Source organism: Terrapene carolina, unplaced genomic scaffold (assembly GCF_002925995.2).
Source record: "Terrapene carolina triunguis isolate 2854851 unplaced genomic scaffold, T_m_triunguis-2.0 Scaffold180, whole genome shotgun sequence".
NCBI classification, from domain to species: Eukaryota; Metazoa; Chordata; order Testudines; family Emydidae; genus Terrapene; species Terrapene triunguis.
In genome coordinates this window covers 5,557,837-5,584,240 of record NW_020664531.1, presented here as the reverse complement: position 1 = coordinate 5,584,240, position 26,404 = coordinate 5,557,837, and the positions used below count along the sequence as shown (strand labels likewise).

General features: G+C 41.2%; 1 protein-coding gene across 1 annotated transcript in view; it reads right to left on the bottom strand.

The window, feature by feature from the left end:
* The window catches only part of LOC113407031 (adenylate cyclase type 1-like), a 220,507-nt gene that overhangs the window by 75,765 nt on the left and 118,338 nt on the right, over window positions 1–26,404 (bottom strand). Inside the window, exon 6 of the mRNA XM_026654114.1 lies at window positions 14,807–14,934. Coding sequence (XP_026509899.1) covers window positions 14,807–14,934 — 128 coding nt within the window. The remainder of the gene's footprint in view (window positions 1–14,806; window positions 14,935–26,404) is intronic.

Genomic DNA, 26,404 nt, shown 5'->3' with positions numbered 1-26,404 from the left:
TTAAAGCAGATGTTATACATGGCTTCAATTTATATTGTGCCAGGGTCATCTGAAACTGGGTTAAAGTTCATTTGAAAAGTCTGTTCCTCTTAGCAAACCTTTTTGTGAACGTGGTCCGAGATTCAAGTTTTGCAAACTGTACTATGAAGTTCTAGTTGCCACCTTCTCAGTATTTGCTATTAAATTCCTTGTGAAGCTTAGATCTCCTATCAAGATAAACAAAATACACTCTACTTGTAACTCAACTGATCCAGTGACAGCCAAACTACAGCACTTGCTTGTTTATCTTCTGTCTCCACTTATTTACCCACAGTTTTTTCTGTCATAAATTTTCCTGTTTCCTAATGCATATTTACTTTAGGCAGCTATGACAGCTGACAGCAAACTGATGGTGGAATCAAAAGAAAATTGTCGAAACTATCTTATTAAGTGTAATTTTAACCTGACATGCATCCAAGCAAACATATTTAAATACAGTATTACAAGGGATTGCTTTCAATTAAATATTAAAATGGACAATATTACTTTTAGAGTTCCTTCATTTCATAGAAAGCATATATTCTATTTATACAGCCTTTTTTTGTGTTAGAGGCTGGAGAATTTTGCCTGGTAATTCGTCTCACACAAAGACCATGGGATTTATATGGATAAAGGGATTTCACCATAAGCATTCATACAGGGCACTGAAGGGAAGGTTGGTCTTGTGGGTAGAGCACTAAACCGGGATTGAAGAGCTCTGGCGTCAATTCCTAGCTCCACCCTAGACTTCCTGTGTGACCTTGGGCAAGTCACTTAATCTCTCTTTCTCTCAGTTCCCAGTCTGCCAAATGGAGATAACATTTCCCAGCCTTTGTCTGTAAATGGCACAGTGGTTGGCCTCTAGGTGTGACTGAAATACAGATTCATAGCAATGATAATAACGTGATATGGAGGAGATGGTGCTAACCCTCTGTACTAAGGTGAATTCCATCCACTGTTTTCTCTTTGGGCATCAGAGAAAGTCCTAAACAATAAACATCAATAAAAATGTTTATCTTCTCTGATTTATTTCCTTATTCTGTAGTAATGTATTTGCTTGGCATTCTATCTTTTAGTTTTACTTTAGTTTTATTTGATGAACAACTCCACTTCATTTCATTGATTTAAAACTTACTGAGGTAAAAATAATTTTTTGAAGCGTCTCTGATTGTTTAATTTCCTCCTCTACAATGATGCATATTTAAACACACCAGTAGTCATTTTCTTGTATTAATTTGCTTACTGCTCTCAAGATTTCAGATTCAGAATCAGTAAGCGGGAAAGATCTGCCCTCCTCCCCCCCCCCCAAGTCACACAAACATGATATTCCAGTCCTGATCCCTGTGCTCCTGCATGTAGTTGGGTTAGCTATTCAGAAATACATGGGGCTAGATTTTGTCTAGTCCTATGAGACCACCCAGGGAAGTAGGGTCCCCCTGACAGCCAGACACTAGATTCTCTGAGGCTCAGGGAGCAAGGCTGTGCACATAAGACTTTCCCCTCACCTTACCTCTGTGAGCAAATGGGCATGAAGAGATGCCAGTGGGGAATATCAGGGATGGGGCAAAGACTTGGGTCCACCCTCCATGCATCAGGCAGCTCAGCTGGCAAGACACAGGGGTGGTGGTAAGTAACCCAACAAAGGGTGAAGTAACACGATTGCTCAGCATAGGAAGGTAGCAGGGGAGGAATTGTGACTGAGCCGTAATATCTTTCCTCCTGTAGTAGCAAAGCTACCCACTGCCCCATATGCAGGGCTGAGCCTGAAGGCTCAATCTAGCCTGAAGAGATTTACATTTTATACACGCAGGAACTGTAATCAGGGCTGGCTCTAGGCACCAGCAAAACAAGCTGGTGCTTGGGGTGGCACATTTTTAGGGGCGGCATGGCCGGCGCCAGAATGCCTCCCCTAAAAATGTGCCCTGGCCGCCCTAGCTCACCTCTGCTGCTGCCGCTCGCGCGCCGCTGCTCCCCCTCCCTCCCAGGCTCTCAAACCTGGGAGGGAGGGGGAGAGACTGAGTGGCCGCGGCGCGCGCGCCACTTCTCCCCCTCCCTCCTAGGCTTGAGAGCCTGGGGGGAGGAAGCGGCAGGGCTGGGGATTTGGGGAAGGGGCGGAGCTGAGGCAGGGCCAGGGGTGGGGTAAGAAAAAAACAGGGTGGGGGGGAGCGGCCAAAATTGTTTCTGCTTGGGGCGGCAAAAATCCTAGAGTGGCCCTGACTGTAATTAGCTGTTAAAGTCAGTGTTAAAGTCATCTCACTCGGGTGGCATTAAGAGGACTTTTTATTTCTAACAATTGACAACAATCTATTGCACGGAAACTGCAAAATCTTACACGTGCTTAGGAGCTATCTCCACAGTTAGGATTGCATTCTAAAATGGGGCATAAATTCCTGTCTCTCTCTAGAACAGGGGTCGGCAACCTTTCAGAAGTGGTGTGCCAAGTCTTCATTTATTCACTCTAATTTAAGGTTTCGCGTGCCGGTAATACATTTTAACGTTTTTAGAAGGTCTCTTTTTATAAGTCTATAATATATAACTAAATTATTGTTGTATGTAAAGTAAATAAGGATTTTAAAATCTTTAAGAAGTTTCATTTAAAATTAAATTAAAATGCAAGCGCCCCCCGGACCGGTGGCCAGGACCTGGACAGTGTGTGTGCCACTGAAAATCAGCTCGCGTACCGTCTTCGGCACGCGTGCCATAGGTTGCCTACCCCTGCTTTAGAAGTAGGTGGCCAGCTGGGGTGAATTTCACACAGGATTAATTTTATGCTGTTTGAATTTTCCATGTAGGTTTTAATTTCGGTTCGCCTCATACATTTTTAATCAGAAACTTTTGAATTTGGGCTGTGGCTAAAATTTCCCTGCAGCAACTTTTCATTGTTGACAGACATCTCTTTGAAAACATTGTCTTTTTCCACATAACTTGGCAGAGAGGCAGACCCTGAAGAAGACTGATGCAAGAGGGAGTTTGTTTTTGAAAAATGCTGAATCTTATGTAATTGTTAGCATTTATTCACACTATACTCAAAAAATTTATGCGCTGAGCTCACAAACCTGATGGGGGCCAGGAATACACAAGTCTGATTGGTAGATGGCGGCAGTGCCAGGTGTATATAAGTTTGATTGATTGGGGGTTGGTGGAGGGCCAGTTCATAAAAGCTTCTCTGGGAGGAGCTACATTCTTCTATAAAATTTTTTCCTACAGCAGGGAAGGGCTAACATGCAACTGCCAAGGGATGAAATACTCTCTTGTTGCATTTCTACCCCCCGCCCCCATAGGTCCGCCCCCATCCAATACCCAACCCAGTTAAGTATTAACACCCTACGAAATTAATACACAAAAAACTGTTGTGAAGCAGTTAGGATGCAACACACACAACCTACCTGACACTAACCCACAAAATCAAGGAAATGGAAAATTAATCCACCTAACAGTACATACCCTTCACCCCCACTCACAAGCACACACCTTACCATTACCACACCAAGAATACACCACAGACCATGCACTATGACAGGGGTGGGCAACTTTTTGGCCTGAGGGTCACATTGGAATTGCAAAACTGTACAGAGGGCCGGGTAGGGAAGGCTGTGCCTCCCCAAACAGCCTGTCCCTTGCCCCCATCCACCCCCTCTCACTTCCCGCCCTCTGACTACCCCCCTCAGAACTCCCGACCCATCCAGCCACCACCCCCCCCGGCTCCTTGTCCCCTGACCACCCCCAACCGCCCCCCCGGGACCCCACCCCCATTCAACTGTCCCTGCTCCCTGTCCCCTGACTCCTATCCACACCCCTGCCCGCTGACAGGCCCCTTGGGACTCCCACGCCTATCCAACCCTGCCCCTGTTCCCCATCCCCTGACTGTCCCCCCCCAGAACATCCACCCCATCCAACCGCCCCCTGCTCCCTGTCCCTTAACTTCCCCCCACAACCCTCCGCCCCCTTACCATGCTGCTCAGAGATGCAGAAGCTCGCAGCCCTGCCGCCCAGGTGGAGGCAGTTGTGCTCCCCGCGCGGCAGCGTTGCTGCAGGGGGACGGGACAGCAGGGGAGAGGCCAGGGGCTAGCCTTCCTGGATGGGAGCTCAGAGGCCGGGCAGGATGGTCCCGCGGGCCGGATGTGGCCCGTGGGCTGTAGTTTGCCCACCTCTGCACTATGACCTTAATTCTGCCCCTACAGGGATACCAGCCTTCCATCACCTCCTTTAATCACCCATCTATGCGCAGCCTTTTACCAAACTAGCTTTTTGCAATACAATAACCTACTCCCCAAACTTCCACAACTGTTAGTGCTGGGGAAAAAGTAAAGTGTGTATGCAAAATGGCAAAAACAGGGCAAAGCTAGGTTTGCAGTGCATGGTCTGTGATATATGGTAGGAGTGGTATTGTAAAATATGTGCTTGTGGGTGGAAGAATGGAGAGTATGTACTATTAGCTGGGTTAATTTTTCATTTCTTTGTTTTCGCGGGCTTGTGTCAGGCACGTTGCGTGTGTTGCATCCATAATTTCTTCATGATGGAAGTTGTGTATTAATAATTATTGTATTTATGTCCTATTCTGTGAACTATACTCTCCTTCCTGGTAAGTGGTGCTTCCCTATTAACTTCAGTGTTGCCTGGTGTTACTGAAGGAAGAATTAAGCCCACATGTACATTAACATCGTTAACTAAAAAGACTCTGGTTTATCATTTAGCAGAGTAAACACACACGTTTGCTCACTTTTGACATGTCAAAATGCTTTGAAAAATAATTTTTAACATTTGTTCTTATGTTACAGTGTCAGGGCAGCTTTGCAATAGTTAAAGTTGAAAAATCCTTTCCATTCTAACCCCCTAATTCTAAACTGTCATTACTTTCTCAAAATTATACCATTTGGGTTATAATTTCTTAAATCGGGTCTTAACCAGAGATGAATTTTCACTGGAAATTTGAAGATAATCAGTTTAAGATATATCTGAATTAGGTAAGAGTTAAAAAGAGAAACACACACTTTTTTAATTAAAAAAAAAAAAAAAAAACAAGGAGAGAGGTAACCACAAATGTTTGCACATTCTTACTATGTCTAAATGTTTGAAAAATAATTCAGCTCTTGCTCTTCTGTTATAGTGTTGTGGGTTTAGTGTTTTTATTTTAAAAAAACCTTTCATTTTTGTGCTTAATTAATTCAAACTGATCATTTTGAACATTCAAACTAAGGTCACAATCCTGCACACACGTATGCATGTGCTTATCTTTACTCATATGAGCAGTCCCACTGATGCCAGCGAGACGATTCACATGGGTAAATGTAAGTACATTCATGAGAGTTTCAAGATTAGGGCCTTACTAGCCTTTATATAGTCTATCACATAACATAGTAGCTGTGTATTAACTGGAGTCAAGTACCTGCAAGTACCTGTGCATAAATTATTATTTTGTATTCACAAAATACTTAAAAATCTTTCATATTACAAAAAAAGTATGTTGAAACTCACATTAAATGTAAAGGGAAGGGGAAGGAAATATTCCCAAAAAGGGAAAAGAGGCACAATCCATCAAGACCTTGAAACTATTCTTTCCTCTGTTCTAAATGTCCTCAAAGGAAAACAAAAACTCATCTTTTAAGGAAATAAGCTTTTCAAAACTGGGAAATTGTAACAAAATTTGTCTTCGAAGTTCTAGTTAGAGATCTCAAAAGATAGAGTAAATACTACATTACTGATTATTACATGTTAAGGAAAGCGAGCTTTGCAATATATTCATGGATCATGAAGTAGAATCTGAAGGCATTTTGTGCTTTGTTCAATTAATACAAAATCTAAATTGCAAATGTATTTCTACCCTCTTCCCAGAGACTCCAAAATGTGTCAATGATATTTGTATCATTATTAAAGCCAAGCAGAAAAATTAAAAACACTGTTCATGTATATTTGTTCAAATTTTAAAATTCCCAATTTGCTTTGGGTGTGTTTGTACCTCTTTTGCAATTAGTTTCCATGAATTTTCTAGCAAACATGAAAAATGGGGAATATTAAGCAACTATTAATGAATACATTGGTGAGCAAGTTTCAGACACAAAATTTCAGCGTGTCCTCCTAATGTCGTGACATTTCTGTCTAATCAAAAAACGAATAAAAATTGTTCTATGTGAATATTAGAAATTCACTACAAACTGCTCATTAACAATCCACAGACCAAGAACTATTTGCCAAAAGTATTCAGTAAATAATTTCAAATTATGAATACATTTCTGAAAGTCACCAGCTATTCAAGGACAACCATATTACTAGAAAAGAAATTGAAGTTTGTCAAATTATTCATTCCATAGATTATTTCTGTAGCTAATGATTCAGTTTTTTGCTTTCTAAACTGGACCCAGAAACAAACTGAGGCTGAAATTCACTCTACCCTCATAATCCTAATATATTGTGGATCCGTGTAAATGGCCTATGGGTAGATGAAATCCACTCTACCAGCCCAGCCTCTGCTGCTCCTTTAATTTTAAGAAATTATGGACTTAGCTACAATTATTTCACATAGCTCTTACAAACTATCAAACTCATTTTAAAGAAGCTGAACAGTTATCAGATGGAAATGAATTTCAGAATAGATCAGTAGTGACCGAGTTTGAACTGACTGCACTGAAATAAGAAAATGCTTTTTATCACATTTCCCACAAGTCATTCAGTTCCCACCTTCATTTACCATGTAAGTCCAAAAGTGTCTGCATACAAGTAGATATTTCCTGGTAAAGCCAAAGACGAGCTTTTCTAGCTATTTAAGTGTATGAACTCTGCTTTCTAAGTCTAAAGAATTCCCAGCTGGTGGTCCTTAAATATTAGGAACAGAGTATGTCCCTTGAAGTTTTCCTAGATACTTTTAGGATGGTAGTTCCATTTAAGAACCATCAGGAATCAGTTAGCTCTTGGATGCTAATGACAAAGACTGTCTTACTATGAATTGCCTCCAGATTATCTGGATGTTTTTGAATAAATGTATTAACTGCTATGATAGATGCCATGTCTGGGAGGACCACACACTATCATATTCTTCTGTTGTTTAATGTGGGTGTTTCACTGGAGAGTACAGAATACATAACAACTGAGTGCCATTTGTATAGCTACACAGTGTATACTGTGGGTCAGTCTTTGAAAGGCAAACATCTTAATTGGATCCCTAAATCCCAATGCCAAGATTTAAAAAAAAATAGAAGGCAAATGTTAGGCTCCTAAATCCATGTTCAGACACCTAAATAAATTGCCTGATTTTCAAAAGTACCAGGCAGTCAGCAGTTCTCACTAAAATCAATTCACCTGATACCAAGTGTTTATAAGACTTAACAATCTATTACACATCCTCATCAGTAGGAATGGATAAAGCAGTCTGGGTAAAATATGGGCTGAAATGTTGCCACACGCATGAACTGAACAACACAGAAACTTCTATGATCCATGTCAAAGTCACACCTGATCCTGTATTGCAGGCAACAGCCTTCTGAGAATGCTCCTCAGCTGACTTAGAGCTGTTGTAACAGCTGTACACTAGCCAAGCTCTCAGGCCCTAGCTTAGGGATATCTGCTTAGGGAGAAAAAGGGTAAAGGCGGGCCAGGAGTGAAAATGGAGTATGTCTGTAATAGCCATTTTCTGCTTGTCTGAGTCCATAGGATGCCATGAGAAGCAGAACATAAGTAAGGTTACGATTTAGACACGGGTATTTTTAGTAAAAGTCATGGACAGGCAATAACCAAAAAGTTATGGCCAGTGACCTGTCTGACTTTTACTAAAACTACCCCTAACTAAATCGTACCTGCTGAGGGGGTGGGGAGAATGGTGCTCCAGCGGACGCTGCTGCTCCAGGGGGTGGAGGGCAGTTCGGGGCTCTGGTGCTGCTGCTGCTCCTGTTGGGAGGGGCAGTCCAGGGCCCCGCCACCGTCGCTGCTCCTCTGGGCCGAGGGTGGCCTGGAGCACCACAACTGCTCCTGGACCGCTGCTCCAGGGCAGCACCCGGGACCAGTTGCCTGGGGCCGCCGGAGCAAAGGCTGGTGCGACTGCAGAAGTCACGGAGTTCCCAGAATCCATGACTTCCATGACCTCCCTGAAAGATTCGCAACCTTAAACATAAGAAAAAGCAGCTTCAGGTCTGCTCTAATTTACCCCAGGGAAAAACAGGCTCTTTGCTGACTCAGAATATATAGTGGGATAAAGTGGTTTAAAGCCACTTTCCTTCACATTCCCATCTATTCTTGCCCCAAATGCAGGGAAGAACCTTACCTTATCCTGTTAGCTCCCACAGTTAAACAGAACTGGACCAGGTGAATATTTGGATGGGAACACCTAAGTGCTGCTGGAAGTGCTATTAGTGATTCAGCTATGGCATGCTTCCCTCTGTATTGAACTGTGCCCCAGCGTGAGACTGTAGTGTGATATGTGCCATCTAGCTGAGGAGAGGTATACCCAAGGATAGTGATTAAAGATCCCCTAACACTTTTCACAAGCTTATGAATGTTAACCCCAGTGTTCTGGCCACATTCCAACTGTAATATTTATCTCCTCCTTACCCATATTCTGTCTTCATTTTCAATTGGATACATTACACTTCATTTCCTGCCCTGTGGCACTACTGAGTACGATTAAATAATTCCCACATTACATCCCTGAAGAGGCTGTATTTCCATCCTGAGCAAAGGAATTCTTTATATGTAATTAGTATATCAGTTTTTGAAATACTTTCGGATCCTTTGGAATGAAAGATGCAAGTTATTATTTTCTGTTTAAAGACTTATACATCTCCCACCTTTAAACGAGGCTGAGGCTCCCACTTCCACCCACTCTACTGGGGAGTAGCCAGCAGCCTGGAAAACTTGAGTTACATAATAAATATACCCTGGCAGTTAAATAATAAATATATGATTTTTGAAAGTAAAATACCATCATAAATAATACTGATGACTGAAACCTTCAAGGTGTGACAAGCAATTTAAATAAGATGAAGCGAAAGAATCCCTGGCTTAAATACTATTAAAAAGTGAGATGATGACACCTGCCACATACTGATGAGAAGCTAAAGAATATGGGCATGTTTAACTATGTCACTAATGAATCTAATAAAAAGAGATTTATGGGCAGAATTCACACCCATGCTGTGGGCCAACAAATTCTATGTAACACTTAACTCTACCTCAAGTCCCACTTAAGACTTAAATGGGGCATACGCCTTGTGCTTTACCCCTGCACAGTGGTGAATGTTTCCATTACCCTAGGGCTATGTAAGAATTCAGCATGCAGAACAAGGATAGGATTGTAGTCTAAGCATTTTACTACTATGAAAGAGATGCCTCACACACTGACCATAGTCTGACTTGGATTGCGCATTTGAAGAGATTACTCTGAGGAAGAAAGAAGTTAGGGCAATGATAGGAAATTTTCAATATATTTCTTAGAGAATCTCCCAACACCTCTTGGATCACTTTACTGGTATCAAGGAGAAGCACCATCAAATGGAACCTAAATGCAGGGCCATATTTAGGGCATTTAGAAAAGGAGCATCTGCATGGACATGTTAGAGAGCACGTACCATATTGAGCCTAGGGACTATACAAAAATGTAGTAAAAGACAGTCCCTGCCCTAAAGAGCTTGCAGTTTAAGACCCTGTTACTCGAAGCACTTGTGTACATACATAACATTGCACAAACAGAACTACTCACATGTGTAAGTGTGTAAGTGTTTGGAGGATCAGGGGCTAACTCTATACACTGAGGACTTTTTTGTCCATCCCAAAGAAAGCTTTACTCCTAGTGTTCCTGTAAATTGGAAATGTCTATTGCGATTACCTAATCGTTAAACCTTTCCAGAAGATCCACCAGGTGAATATCAAACAGCTCAAACAGATGATTTTTCATTTCATTGTGTAATGTGACAAGGCTGATACTAGGGATGGAACCTTTCTCCAGCCAAGGATTTATACCAGCAATACACCTCTTCTGCAGTGGGGCAAATAGACCTTGAGAAGCCCACTAGTTCTACAGCTCTGATGTTGCCTGAAATGAAGGGTAATTTAAATACCTAAAATGCTTCCACAGGTCATGGAACTGATGAACAGCAGCATCTTCAGCTTTGGAATCACTAACCAGACTGATGGACTATAATTAAAGTTGAAATTCAATTTCCATTATAAACTGTGCCTTAAATCCCCTTTTTCATTTGCTCATTACACACTCAAACTAAATTTCTTTGGAGTCTGAAATTTTCCAAGCTTGTTCTCTGCACAGAAGTAAAAAAAAAAAAATTTTTTTTTACCTATGCATCGACAAAATCCGGTTAGCAGCTCTTGAGTTCTGTGAACGTCTGTGGGCTTGGCTATACATTCCAATCAATCTAATCTCTGCACACATAGCTCAACAGTGTCGGACTGGATGATGCTCCCCGTCGCAGTGTTATGTACTGGGCCTGGATCCAGGCTAGCCTCTGCCTCAGTTTCTCCTTTAGTTCCAAGGCCAATTGCCTGTCCAAATTTCCCAACCTTCCCAGGAAGGCCTCACTTCCATGCCCAGAGTATTTCAGGCCCTTCTTCTAGGGCACCAGTTTATTAATTCAATCAAAGCTCACAATCAGTGCAGGCTGCTGGGACCCAGAGGTCTTTCATTCTACTCCCCTATCTTTCTGTTCCAGGGCTAGTCATAGGAGCCAACCTCTCTCCTGCAGCTCCCCCCTTTCCACTGAGGGCTCTCAGCCCTTTGTAAGGCTCACCTGACCCCCTCCCCAGCTGAGTCTGATAAACTGAACAGGGCTGGTTGGTTCTAGATTCCTGGCCCTTAAAGGGGCAGGCCACCCTGGTACACTCATATTAAAGTGAGGAAAATGTTTGCAGTGATTTAAAAGGCAACAATAGCTGTTCCCTGACCCCCTTCTGATTTCTGAGATGATCACAGTTTCTATGTTAGTTAAGGCATACGCAGCAGGTCTGGGTCTTGCAATCCTTACTCACACAAGTAGTTCCATTGAAATCAATGGATTACTTAAATGTGTGAAAGATGAAGGATTGGCCTCTGCCAATTTAACTCTCTCTATAAATCTGACACCACCAATTACTGCTCCGTCAACCTTGACTCTTCTTCATCTTGCCCTCTCCCACCATCTCCTAATCTCCAATGCACACACTGTGCTGTCTTTTCCAATTTATTAAACCCTGTCAAAAAGAAAATGCTGAAGTTGCCTGTTACTTATCTTCTACCATGAGTTCTCACTGACTATGCCTAGATAATACACAGCAGCCCATCTGCTTCATTCCCTCTTTTCTAATTTGACTTATTGATGTTTACTTTATCATGATAGCAGACATAAATGCAAACATAAAAAGAGAATATGCTCCATTTCTAATATTAGCATAAATGAGATATCCAAAGAGTGGGCAGCTCAAGTGATATCATTACACTACATATATACACATGAAAGAGAGTCCAACTAATGAAATTATAGATTAACTTTCATATTTAAAAATAGGTAAGAGGAGGAAGCAGTGCCTTTGCATACATTTCAAATGAGAAGTTCACAGAATCTGTAGAAGGTCTATGTGTCTAACTTTACTTCTCCCCAATCCAAAGACTTTCTATAAGTGGAACACCTATTTACTACAGAAGGAATGCTATGCATAGATGGCTTTGCAGGATACATTTATTTAGTAAAGACAATAATGATTCTGATCCCATTGTGTATATCTGAATTGCTGAAATATCCCTTGTTACTGTTTTAACTGTGTTTACATAACAAAAATAACTAAAATAATAATAATTATTATTACATAGTAAAAGAAATAATAATAGATCTTTAGGTTTGTATATCACCTTTCATCCTAAAATGCTTTACAAATTTCACAATATATACAATACAACAGGAATTTATACTGGATGAATGGATGGCTGAAAATGGACAAGTTTATCCAAACCTCTTAAAATTTTGGTTATTTTGATAAATGGGACATAGAACCAAATCATGCCTGAGCTAATGTATCACAAGGAGACAGAAATGCGATACAGCCACTACCTATATCAGATTCTTCTCTGCCTTTCTCTGCACTGTGGAGTTCTCCAGTCTAATGGAGCTATGCCACCACAAAGCTCCAGAGCTGGTATGGAGATACAGAATTGTGTGTCTATTGCCATGTATCTCCAAAGGATCTGCAAGGTTTAGAAGACACAATCCTTGCCGTGACTTCAATGCAGACAAACCCATCTCTCAAAAGAATTTGGAATAATAATAATAATAATAATAATAGAGGAGAACCCCATAAATTTTTCCACAGCTCCAAGCCCCTTCATGAAGCAGCATGATCTGGCTCTTATACTGCTAGTTTATATGAATGGAACACACGATGGTGTGGTATTCATCAGCGTACATTTCAGGTTCTATCAGCATGCGTTTCAGATAGTCACATTACAAACAGGTGGCGAAGTCACTTTTGAGTTATGTAGGTCGCAAGTGCCAGTAAGACTTTTACAGCACAGCACACCATCATGTATTGTAGAGCTGTCACATATGATAGACAAAAATACTCATAGCAATGTTTGAGAGAGTTTTTTCAAATGTGTTGAGGACTGTTTTTTTCATAATGCGTTGACTGTGAAACTATGGCCTCAATTATCCTGTTTGCTTGTGCTCTGGTCTGATTGCTTTAAATGGACTTTGCACACGTATAACAGACAGCATGCTCTGGCCCCCAGTATCTTCGTCCAGATGTTCAGGTCTCAGAAATATAACTAATGCATTAAAAATACTTCTAAAAAGTACTTAATATCTCACCAATTTAAACCTAGCATTCAGAGCCATTCCTAGGCTAGGAGTGAATGCCAAGTCCCCGCCATAGGGAAGTTGGGAAGCTCCCATTTCAAGACTTAGAGTTTTGTCAGATATCTGTCCTTAAATCTGTCCTTGACCAAGAACTGAATTTGCCCATTCTGCAACTTGGGCAATCAGAATTCTGGGAGCGGGGGCAGGAGGGAGTGCTGCAAAATTCACCTTTGGACTGCAGAGGAAACATTTATTTGGCAAGCTGATTTAAAAAGTAGATAAACATGGCAACTGTGCAGAAACTACTCAATAGTGACTGGAATGTTAGTCTAAGTCCTAAGAGAGATGGATCAGTGAGCAGAGCGGAGGTGAAACTATCAAAGTTACATGCTAATTCATTTATCACATGGCTCTGTAAGATAACACATGGATATTGCCTCCAAATATGTGGGATAGATAAAGACTGAGAAGCAGACTAAGGGTATGTCTACACTTACCCGCTGGTTCGGCGGCAAGCAATCGATCTTCTGGGATCGATTTATCGCGTCTTGTCTGGACGCGATAAATCGAACCCAGAAGTACTCACCGTCGACTCCGGTAATCCTGCTCGGCGAGAGGAGTACGCGGAGTCGACGGGGGAGCCTGCCTGCCGTGTGTGGACCGCGGTAAGTTCGAACTAAGGTACGTCGACTTCAGCTACGTTATTCACGTAGCTGAAGTTGCGTACCTTAGTTCGAATTGGGGGGTTAGTGTAGACCAGGCCTAAGACAGAAAGATACTACATTGTAAGGCACTATAGGCTCTTCATAACATTTCTTTAAAATCAGTACTGAAATGTACCTGAGGACTACAAATGCATACAAATTATGCCTTTCAAAAATTATATAACTTCAAGGCATTTTAATTTTTTGATCACTCTACATAAAACTATAGCACAAAATGTTTTACTGCCTGTTTTCAAATTAAAGGCTAGACTGTACCTTGATTTATGTACCTCTGCTGGGGACTAAGGGGCTCTGGTCCCTCTCCTGTCAATGGCACAGCCAGTGCAAGGGGTAGGGGTAGGGGCAGGGGCAGTAATTAGCTACTGGTAAGAACTAATAGCCAATTACTATCCCCCCTCAGAACAGGGCTCCTGGAGTCTCACTCCCACGGGGCTTGTGGGAGAGCCATAATCTAGTCCAAAGGCACTAGCATTACATAACTCAGTGTGGCAGTGTGTATTTATATGTAGCATGACTATGTGTCTGTGTGTTCACATATATATTGTCTTTGAAATATTAGATACATGGTAGTGAAGAAACCACACAACAACGTCTCCCCCCGCTCCCTCCCCAATGTCAGTATATGAAATACATTTCCAGCTCTTGCTTAGTAACTAGCAGGTCATTCAGAACTCTCTCACATTCACACTTTGTCTTTTGGTAAAAAGGCAATCAGTTCAGAGCTCTGAAGCATAACCAAAACTTCTCCGAGAGGCAAAATGAATTTCACATTACAGCTCTGATGAAAGGCAAAATAAAAGTTTCAAAATGACATACAGAAAGGCAAAAATCAGAGTGAACAATTGATTTGGGAATATGAACACACACAACGGATATACATCAAAGTCTGTTTGGAATTTACATACAAGTGGGTGAACTGAGAGTCGTTTTAATATTGAACAAGCAGGAATTAGATTCCCTGCTTACTGGTTCAATGTACATTGCTATGGAAAATAGTAATAGAGGTAGTTCATGAGTTCCCCTTTTCTCTCCCCCCTCACTGCGCGGCGCATGTGCACACACACACAAACTCATTTTTTCTCATCAAACTGATTAAATGGAGTAGAAAAGCAGTGCCTAGAATGCACTGTGTAAAAACAAGACTCTCTCATGGCACAAGTGAACCACTGTAAAGGTTTACATGAGCATAGTTCCAGCAGAAACTGCCACTCCCTTAATAACACAAATCACAAACATGGCAGGGATGATACTGTTTCCCATTGGGCACTGAAGCCTGAGAACAATGACTGAGATACTTACGTGATGGTGTCAATCATATCCAGTCCCATTTCGACACAGCAGTGGGCATGGTCCGTTTTGGGCTGTGTCAATCCTGATACACAATAGTAACAGTCCCCTAGAATTTTAATTCTTCTGCAGTGGTTTTCCTTTAATAAAAACAGACAGGAATAATAGATTATAAAAAAATATTTACAATAGAAACCACATAGTTCTGCATAACAAACTTTTTTCATATAAAGTTTATTTGGTCATAGTAAACAATCTACAATGCAGAAGCCATGAGGTCCCAATGCTGAACTGTCACCTTCTATATATCAAATAGGGTAATCAGTCCAGATTTGTTCAATTGGGCAGTATTATAATTCCAGATTACAAAGCAACATTGTGACAGTATGTTTTCCAATACAGAAGCCTCAAATTAAAACACCGTATCTTAACAGTCACAAACAGTGTATAAGTTTGGATCCAAACTTTGCATCTGGACTGCATGTCTATAATAGTTCAAACCAAAAGGCTGAAACCGAACTACCTCTGAACATTGGGGAAATTTGGATTCAGATGAATTTGTGACTCAAACCCATCTGTAATTTACAAGGCAGGTGTTTTTGTTGTTGTTGTTGCTATGGTGGTGGTATTTTGTTTCTTTCTTTCTTTTTTTTTTTCCTTTTATTTTTTTTAAGAAGATGCTCATTGGTCTGTATTACCAATACATAAATCTGATAGGGCAAACTCATTCTCAATTTAAATGTGTGAACATGACATATGGGTAGAACAGAAGATGCAGTCATGCACTGTTACTGAATTTGTCTCATATTTACATGGGCTGGCAAGTTTTTCAGTAGCAAGCGTATGACTAAATCTCCCATGATTTGAAGAAGAAATGATGGGAGGTGGTGACAGCTATATTATTTTCAGCAGCACCTTCACCACTTGCAAACTAGAACACTGCTTAGTAATAATGCAGCACCATAGGGGTTGAGTTGCTTGCCAGATCTCTGTCCAAAGCCCTGACATAGAAGGTGTTTCCAGTGATCCAATGCACAGCTGCCAGCTAGGACCTCACACATAGAACTATACTGAAATTGTTACTCATTTGTTTGGGACAGTGACTATGTTGAATGGTGAAAGGTAACAACAAATTGGAGATCAGGAAATTCAATTAATGTAGTTGGTACATGATATGAAATATTACTATATAGTCCTGACCAACAACCCAGGACAATGTAGGTAGGGACTGTTTACCTGAAACCCCTGGTCAGGATCTGGCAATAACACAGTTAAACAAGAAAAGACGGTGATGGTATCCATTGCAACAAGGACTGCACAAAACCCCTGGTGAGAGCAGTGACACAGAGTACCTAAATAAACCAGATTAAAGGCTCCCACTTTTATGGCTGGGACTATGAAGGCACGTGCCTCATGGGAACAGGGAATCAGGGAACAAAAACAATAACACATGTCTCACCCCATCACCACATATACTTGCATCAACAAATAGCAAACGATTTGGTAAAAACTTTAAGATTAAGAGCTGTTTACTGTGTTTTCATAAAATATACAAGTATTTCTGCCTAGTAAACAAGTCTGTATGTATACACACACACACATATATATATAAATTATATATAAAATAAACATCTGTCCTTGAACAGAAAAGAGGGCAAAATCTGTAAAATGAATGGTGAATAGTTTGCCCAACTCCTTTTATACAGCAAATAAGAGAGTAGGCCATTCTTTCCAGGTATGTTCTAACAAGCAGCATAGATATTTTAGTAGGTCAGCTAACTGTTTAATATGCCTTAGTGCATGATTTGGACTGTATTAGTCTTTATCTTTGTCCATATATATTTTTTATTAATTTCATCATCGTTATTTGGAAAAGTCAAAATAGCTTTATGATGCAAAATAACTTCTGTTAAAGAATACGTGTATTTGGCAGTTATTCTTCAAAATTATGCTTTATTGCCTAGGAACCCAATATTGCAAACACATATGAATGTGCTTAAGTTTAACCACTACAACTGGGGCCTTAGTTAGGGCCATTCCTGCAGCCCATACTCAGGAATATTCTTATAGATTTTATTGCAAGTTTTAAGTAAGTAAGGACTGCAGATCAAGCCCTAAGTATTTTAAGATCCTTGACTGAATGACAGTATTAATGGAAGGAATGATTACTACAAACAACATACCTATGAATATACAATCCAGGAAGTCCAGCCTGACATGAAACACCTCTTCTTACTCCATGTACTAACTTTTGAACAGGAACTGCTAAATTATGCTGACAAATTAAGCATTTTTAATGGAGCAAATTATGGAGCAGTGGTAGCTGCTCCAGAGTAAAGACTGAAACCCGCTTTTTGGCCTAGCCTACATAAAAAATTTTTCAGCTTCAAATTTGATATGTGTGGTCTGTGACCAGCAGATGACTGCTTGACCTAATCAGAAGTTAGTTGAACAAAGCCACTTAGAAATATGGATGCAGAAAATTAATTGTGCCACATTGCTTCTTCAATGCCTACTTACAAAATGGCTTGAATGAAAGACTTAGTTTTATTAGAGAGAGCTTGGTGTACAGTACTGCATAAACCACCTGTGAGATGATGTCAAGGGAACGTACTAAGTTATCAGGATCATCACAGCAGCAAATCAGAATCCAGCAGATTTAAGGATTGTTGGCTACTCCAAGGTGTAAGATAAGACAGAGTTTTTATTATAACTATGTGTATTACCGTAGCGCCTGGGAACCCCTTGTACTAAGCATTCTACAAACACAGAACAGAGGATGTTCCCTGCTCCAAAGAGTTTACAATTTAAGTACAAGACAAGAGAAAACAGATGGATAAAGACAGACAGACCAGGAAGAACAATGAGACAATATTGGTCAGCACAACAGCCAGCAGTCCCAGCACATCAGCAACCTAACTGTTGTCAAGATTTTTGTAAGCATCATGGGAAGGAGAGTTTTAAGGAGAGTTTTTTTTATTATTATTATTTTCTATCCCTGTAATTTTTTTAATTCTATTTTTGTTCCTTTCCCTTCCCCAGCCTGGACATAAAATAAGGGAGAAATCAGCTGCATTCCCTTCAAAAAATACTGTATGGTCGATAACTACTCTTCCTACATCAGCTATAACTCAGACAGAGAAAACCACCCCATTGCAAAATTTTCTTTAGGATTGGTTGCGATTTAACCACGTCTTTCATCAAATTTAATGAAACACACATGGTGGTTGAGGTAATATCTTTTATTGAACCAGCTTCTGTTAGTGGAAGGGACAAGCTTGTGAACTCCACCATCATTCCTTTAGCCCCCCCTCCCCTCCCAAAAAAACAAAAACAAAAAGCAAAACAAACACACTTATGGAGGACCTTGGCCTAAATCATCTGCACCGCTTTGAAAAATCCCACTATATTCTTTATCAGCTCTTTTCCTCACTCATAGCTATTTATAGCACCTGACTAATGCACAGTGATCTGTAGGAGCTTGTTTGATTTTCTTCTTGCTGCTCTCTCTCTCTCTCTCCCTGTATGAGGTTGATTTCCAGTGCTATTAGTGAATCTATATGTGAACAATCCCTTTAACTTGATATGCAAGTTAACAAAAGAAACCCTTTCTTTTTCTCAATTTTGTTTTATTGAAACTCCCAGAAACCACCTGAGTCAACACAATTCCACAACAGTGATAGTTATAAATTCAAGTCAACATTGATTCAGGCAGCTCCTGTAATAGTTGATCATTTTGGCCTCATGAGCGTAATAGAAGGCACCAGGGTCTGCCAGCATTTCCAGCCCACTGCACCCGCCAACCAGGCCGTCCACCTGCAGGGTTTAATCAAAATACTTCCAAAATGAGCTGCAGAGAGTTCCCTCCAGACAAGAGAGCAATTTGTTGGTATCAGGTGGATGCCTAAATCTACAACTTCACAGATGGCAGACTCTTTCAAGTTGCTAAGTAACCTTTAAATTTTCAACTGAAGTGTCTTATAAACCCGTTGGTCTCCTCTGAGTGGGACAAGGGGAGCTTTCTTAATTCAGAAAGGGTTCTGCTGTTTTTACATCTCTTCAAATTTTATTGCAAAAGTCCTGTTTGCCACCTCGGGATACGGAATACAAAACTGGAATCTCAGACACATTAGATGAAGCCCCTTGTACCGCTCAACCCAAATTATGTTTCATGCTCAGCGGTTAAAGATTTTTAAACAAAATAAAGGGAACAGAATTCACAGAGGAAGAAAGGACCACATAAAAAGGTATTAAAGTTTTGACCTTGAAGGAACTCTTAATAAATGCCTGAGTCCCCCTGAAGCCAATGCTTTGCTGGCTCAGCACTTAGGACTATAACTGAGAGACCTTCTCAACTGCCAAATTCTAACAAGCTCTAGAATTGCTTTTTGTTTGTCTGGTGCCAGCAGAGGAGATAGACAGATGCTGATGGGCATACAGCTGTCTGCTCTGCAGGCTTTATTGTTCTGGCTACAAAACTGAAACTAACTAACATGAAAGTGAGGTTTTGCACTAGGGACGGGGGAGACCATAGAGCTCCCTGAACATTTAAAGGGACAAGGCATCATATTGTTGATCAATGCAACTCCCTTTTTGTACAGGACTGATAAAGAAATTTGTTGTTACCTGAACAGATCTAGGTCAACACTTTGAAAATATTGGACATGTCTACACTCGAGACATCTTGCTTGAGCTAGTGCATTGAAAATAGAAGTATAGCTGCAGCAACATGGGAAGCGGGAAGGGGTAGCCACCCCAAGTGCAATCCTGCCCAGGACCCTGGGTACATAATCAGGCAGCTAGTCCATACTAATGCCCACACTGCCATGACTACACTTCTAGTTTAGTACAGGTATGTCTGCCCAAGCTGGAAATTACACCTTCAGCTCAAGTATAGATGTAATCACTGATGCTTTTAGTTTATTGTTACAGATATTAGAAAGTTACCAATGCAGAGATCAGATGCTTCTCTATTTAGAACACAGTGGAAGCTCTAGGGTTGCAACTATCTATCAGGGCTACAGCATAGTTTCTGTGCACCAAACCCTCCTCCTACCCCCAAAAAGAGCAAAAAATGAAGACTAGTTTAATTTAATTAAGACAAACAAACTCTTAAAATCTAAATGTCAAATGTAGCCCTAAGGTAACTCCATTAACTTCAGGGATAAATTTGACCTTATTTGACTTAAATACAGTTAACTCAGTGTTTGACATATGGATCCAACTTACTTTCTGTAGGCCTATTTTAACCTGTTTTGCAGTTATGTTCTTTGAACAAGTTTATTGCTTAACCCCTCTGGAGTCACAATCCATGAATGGGGGCTGGAGGGAAATCTGTTAAGAGGTAACATTTTTTATTAGTAGAAAAAGCAAGAAAATGTATATCAGTTGAGCCACAGAAAGAGCTCGTTCACCATAGGAGCTAGATTTGGGCTCAGTTCTGCTGTGCAGAGCTACAGGAACAATTAACAAGAACTAGGAAAAGATGCAGAAGCAGGGCTTCCCATTTCTTCCGCCACAGACTCCAATAGCCCTACTCCCTCTCCCAGACAGCTCATGGACATGATAAAGAGTAATACTTAGCTCTTATACCAGCTAGACAGGATGAATGTGAATTCAGTTACTGCTTAACAACCTATTTAAAATGATTACAAGAACCAGAGTATTTAAAAAATGCAAACAACAAAAATAACCCACCATATACATATTCAGCTATTTAAATTAAATACGGGAGTCAGTTTGTGCTTGATAGGCACAGGCCTGCATTGGAGATGGTGCTGAGTTTCACTCTCTCAGGGGAAGCTCCTACCTAACCTCAGGCTTTTGGCCAGAGACCCAAGCTTTTGTGAGATTTCTCAGTCCTGCCTCCATGGTGCTGCAATCATGAGACTGGCCTCGCATAGAACAGAGAAGTAGGCATATGGGTCTTGTCTGGGCAGGCTGGAAAGACAACAGCTCTTGGGCTCTTCTTCCTCCATACACATTTGGAATCATTATTGCCCTGGTCTTTTAAAAAATACGTTTCCTTTATGCTCATTTCCCGCCTCGCATGTCAAAGAGGAGAGGGAAACTGCTAAAACTGGAACATCTCTGGCTTTTCAATTTCTCACTGAAGCCCCAGAAGGGATTGTGCAAGAGCTCCAGGGAGTGCAACGGGAATGTACTCAGCATGGTGAGCAAGCTCCCCGCTCTGTGGCTAGCCAGTGCAGAAGAGAGGAAGGACTGCAGGGCCTCATCGCCCCCCTATTATCTCTGGGGTGTCTTCAATTCATGGCGGTCACAGGTGTGATCAATGAGTAACTGGCCCTTGACTGAGGGAGCAGTCTCTTTGCGCTCCCTCTCTCCTTATATATTTTCCTTGCTTCTCTTTGTTCCCCATTTTCACTTCTCTCTGCTACCCCCCCTCTCCCCTCATTTTTCTGTTCCTCTACACCAGTGCCCAACGTCCAGAATAGCCACAAGCTTTGTTGGCAGTTTTGGTCCTGCAGCCTTTATGTGAGGAGCCCACTGTAGTTATTCACAGGAGTTAGGGACATGGGACCAGATTTCCCGCTGCAGACAAGTGGCATGGCACCACTGATTTCAATGGAACTACACTGATTTACACTAGTCAAGCATCTAGCTCTCAGGATCCAGCCCTTAACCTATTTAACACCAACTGAAACCATCACAAATGTATCCTTGTTTTAGGGACTAAATATAAAATGATTGTTAGAAGAGGAACAACCCCTCCTTCCCCCCACAAGATCATATCATTGCAAGACAAAAACAACCAACCCCCTCAATATTTAATCTGTTTTCCCTAATCTAGGACCTAATTCTGCTCCCACAGAAAACCAATGGAATTTTTACCATTGACTTCAGTGGGAACAAGATAAGGCCCCTATTATTTCATTAATGGCTGTACAGACCTTTGAAAATGTGCCATAAAAATGATAATAAGTAATGTTGCTGTTGTTATCCAGTCTAGCTTCTTTTCAGTTTAATAAACATGTCCAGCTGTAAAGCCCTATGAAGCTTAATAGAAAATTAAAATGGGTTTAGAGGCTTTTTGAATCACCCTATAGAATTTAATAGGGAAGTGCTGTACATCTCTACTACAGAAATATATAGGATGGCTAAAAAAAAAAAAAAATCTATAGGTCCTTACTGGTTTCATCCCTATTAAATGTTATAGATTTTTCCATTAAATTAGACTATTTTATACAGAGACAGAAAAACAGATTATCTTGGGTATAACACTGCACAAACATTCATACACACAATTCTGTACATTCAAATATTCAGCTTCTGACCTATAATTCCTTGAATTCAGTTATTAACTAAGGTTAATGGTAATAATTGTAGGAAGCTTTGTAAAAGCCAAATTGAATAAAATGTATACTCCCATACCACATTAAAATCACATTTAAAAAAACCAGATCTCTTTATTCTTCTTGCCTACTTTATTTCTGCTTCAGTCCAGGAAAGAAACATGCCAGATTAGAAAATAAAAAGGAAGTATAAAACAAGAATAATAAAGGATGAGTGAGTTCCCATCCATAAGATTTTCTTAAATTATTAGATTAAACAGAAATCCTGCTACTGCAACTCACTTCACTGGGGCAGTGTGCAGGTATAGGGGTTTGCCTACAGGAATGCAGTTGCAGGATCAGCATCTCAGCTTACTGTTTTATGCATTTTATATTGTATTGTATGCACCTGTTGGAAATTCTGAAACTATTTAAGATGGTGGGAAAGTATGGGTGTTCAACACAACCTGAATCTAATAGCTTTTTGTCTAGATGCTAACCTAAAGTTGTTTGTTTTCAGGACAATATCCCGTATTTCCCTTTCCTACATCATATGTGAAATGTGTTCTCCCGCCACTAGAAATGTGAAATATGAACATAATGGAGAAAATAGTTGGCATTTGATCAAACTGAATAAATAGTATTATCTGTACTGTGTCTTTCATAAACATCTGCCTCTCCCCCCCACCCCCCGCACAAGAAAAATATTTTTTTATTTCAATTAGTAAATCAACTGACCATTTGGTGGCTCCAAGCAAAATTTGTAGTCTCTAAAAAATACAGCATTTTGAAAAGACTGCAAAATAGCTACTGACAAGTTATATACATTGTTTGCAGTGTTGTTGTAGCTGTGTTGGTCCCAGGATAGGAGAGAGATAAGGTGGATGATGTAATATCTTTTATTGGACCACCTTCTGTTGGTGACAGAGACAGGCTTTCGAGCAACACAGAGCTCTTCTTCGGGTAGCTTGAAAGCTTGTCCCTTTCACCAACCGAGTTGGTCCAATGGGCGTTACAGAAGTGTTATTTATTCCAAAATGGCAAGTGTATAAGCAGCTCGTTTTAAGCCAACAATACTGAAGAGCTGTTGAAGAATGTGGAAAAGTAATTATAAAACCACCCCCCTTTGTTACTAAACTTGTTCAATCCATGAGTGCTGAAAAGAGCACATGTCTCAATGACCAACAAATACAGTTATGAGATCACTTGACCTTAGTTCAAAATGAGCCTTGGGAAGGATTTAGAAGCTTATCAGGCAGAAGAGTCTTCCTGTCCCTGGAAGATGGATGGAGCAGGCACTCTGTACCCCCGCCCCTCCCGCAATCCCATCCGCCCAAAGGAACTGTTGTCTCTGAAGTAGCATGTAGATACTATAGTGATTATATAAAGTGGATCAGCCCTGAAAGAAGGAGTTGACCTTCAACGACTCTCACATGAAGTGGTCTCTGGAAGCAGGAACATGCCACCAGTGGCTTAATCATTACAATATTTGTTGGCAACAAAATATTTGAGGCTCATTTTCCCTCAGGTATCTCTTGTAATATAGGTCTCTCTAATTTATTTGAATTCTTTGCGCATGACGACAAAATAGTGGATAAAGCATAACTGACTCTCACAATTTTAGAGTTTTAAAAAGCCTTTGACAAAGTCCTTCACAGGATGGTCTCAGGGAAACAATGTCCACCTTGCAATCATGGGGTGTGACTATAGCACATATAGACCTACTCTAGCTAGCTTGGGTTATTGGTAGCAGTGAAAGCACGCTAGTGCCTGTAGAAGCCCACCCAAAAACCAGGGTACTTACTCAAGTAGCTAGCCTACGCTGAAGCCTGTGCTGTCACAGCTGCGCCGTTACTGGTACCCAAGCTCGCTGGATTAAAGTTAGCTCAGGTATATCTACACAAACTGCAATCACACCCTTGACTGCAATTTAGACATTCCCTAAATTGTCATGGGGTGAAAACTATGGATTAGAAACTGGCTAAGAGAGTAGGCAGATTAGGAATAAAAAGTCAATTTTCATGATGGCAAAAAGTTAATAATGGGATGCCTCAATGTCCTCTACTAGCATTGGGGCTGTTCAATTATTTATTAATGATCTGGAAGGGGCAGTAAACAGGCAGGTGTCAAAAACTGCAGACTGCACCAATTTACTTAGAAGAACAGGAGTACTTGTGACACCTTAGAGACTAACAAATTTATTTGAGCATAAGCTTTCGTGGGCTACAGCCCACATCAGAGGTAGCCCACGAAAGCTTATGCTCAAATAAATTTGTTAGACTCTAAGGTGCCACAAGTACTCCTGTTCTTTTTGCAGATACAGACTAACACGGCTGCTACTCTGAAACCTGTCAATTTACTTAGGTCATTCATGCCTAGAGATGGCTTTAGGAACTTTAGAGGGACATAAGAAAACTAGGTGAATGGGCAACCCAATGGCAGATGAAGTTCATGGTTCAGAAATGCAAGGCTATGCACATGGGTAGGAGTAATTCCTGAACTACTCAGGCATCTCATTAGACTCTTAAGTAACTTTAGCCACTCAGGAAAGAGACCTGAACATCACTCTGGACAGCTCAATGAAAACCTCTGCACATTGTGTAATGATAAACAAAAAGGATATTGCAGAAATGTCAAACAGGTGAGGAAAATGACCCCCCCCCAAAAAAGTGACAAAAGTTATTCGATGAATGGAAAGAAGATGAGGATTGTTTAGAGACTAGATTAATAAAAGAGGAGGTATGCAAACTGTAATGAATGGTGCAGATAACATCACTTGAATGCTCTTCTTTACCGTTTCTCATAAAACATGGAAAAGGGCCCCATCAATGAAACTGAAAGGCAACAAATGCAAAAATCATATGACAAAAACTGTTTACCTAATGCCTAACTAGCCTGTGGAACTCACTGCTATAAGAGATCATTGAGGTTAGCAGGATTCAAAAGAGGACTGGACATTTATATGGATAAGGAGAACATCACTGTAACACTAAGTAGGAGTAAAAACAAAACAGAACTGCAGCAGTTACATGCTTCAGGGCATAAGCCAACCTCTAACAGATAAAGGTTAAGAAGAAACTTCCCCTATGAGCAGGATATTCTGTAATTGTTCACTTTGAGGTTCCTTGCAGCTTCCCCTGAAGCATCTGGTACCAGTCACTGTCGGAAAGAGGATGCTGGACTAGATGAACCATGGGTCTGATACAATATGGAAATTTCTGGGTCCATATGCTATTGTGAATAAGGGAAAATGGCTTATGAAATACGTGCAGCATTCCAAACCTCTATATTTTGTGGGTGGCTGTCAGGAGAGGTGTATACAGTAGAAGATGCTTATGAGATGCTTATGCTTACACTGTAGTGAAACGCCCACTATAGTGAAGTAGCATGAGTTATAACTTGTTTCAATGCACTGCAGTGTGCCAATAGCACTTCTAGTTAGAGGGATTCTCTACTTATGAGAGAAGTAATGCTGTCTGTAACGGTGCGGGACTCACCCCTGAGGCGCCTCCTGCTGGTCGTTGGGAATTAGCTCTTTTTCCAGCTCCGGAGCGCCCTCTGCAGGTCGCTTTCCCGCTGGCCCTCGTGTCCCTCCCGGACCCCAGTGCCCCTTTACCTGGGGGCTGCCCCTTGGCAATACCCCCACCAGTCTCTATGGGTCTCCCCTCTCTGGGAAACCCCCAACCCTCTAATCCCCACCTTGCCTCAGTCTGGGCTACTGCCAGTCATCACCAAGCCCCCGCTCCCTGGGGCAGACTGCAGTGTAAAAGCCACTCATCATAGGCAAGGGGGTTCGGACCTCCTGCCTTCCTCTGCCTCCCAGTACCTCTATGGGCCTTGGACCAGACCCTGCAGCCTGGGGAGTTGCTAGCCTGGAGCGCCCCTGCTCCTCTGGCCTTTCCCAGCCCTGCTTCACTCCCAGTACCCTTTCTGCAGGCAGACAGGCCCTGCTCTCTCCCAGCCTGGAGAGAGACTTCTCTTGGACCTCTGGCTCACAGCCTTTTTATACACAGCTGGCCTGATTGGGGCATGGCCCAGCTGCAGCTGCTTCCCCAATCAGCCATCCACAGGCACAGCCCTCTTCAGGGCTGCTTTTAACCCCTTCTATTTTAGGAGCGGGGTAGCCACCCCGCTACACTGTCTAAAACAAATTACTTAACTATAAGTGTATTTCACTGTATCCTGTCCATTAGAGTACACATATTTAAAGGATATTTCTGCTGCATTTAATTTTGAACTTTAGGTTAAAAAAATACTGCTCTGGAAACTTTTTGGCTTCAGTGCAGTCACATTCCTGGAATTTAATGTCGGTAACAGT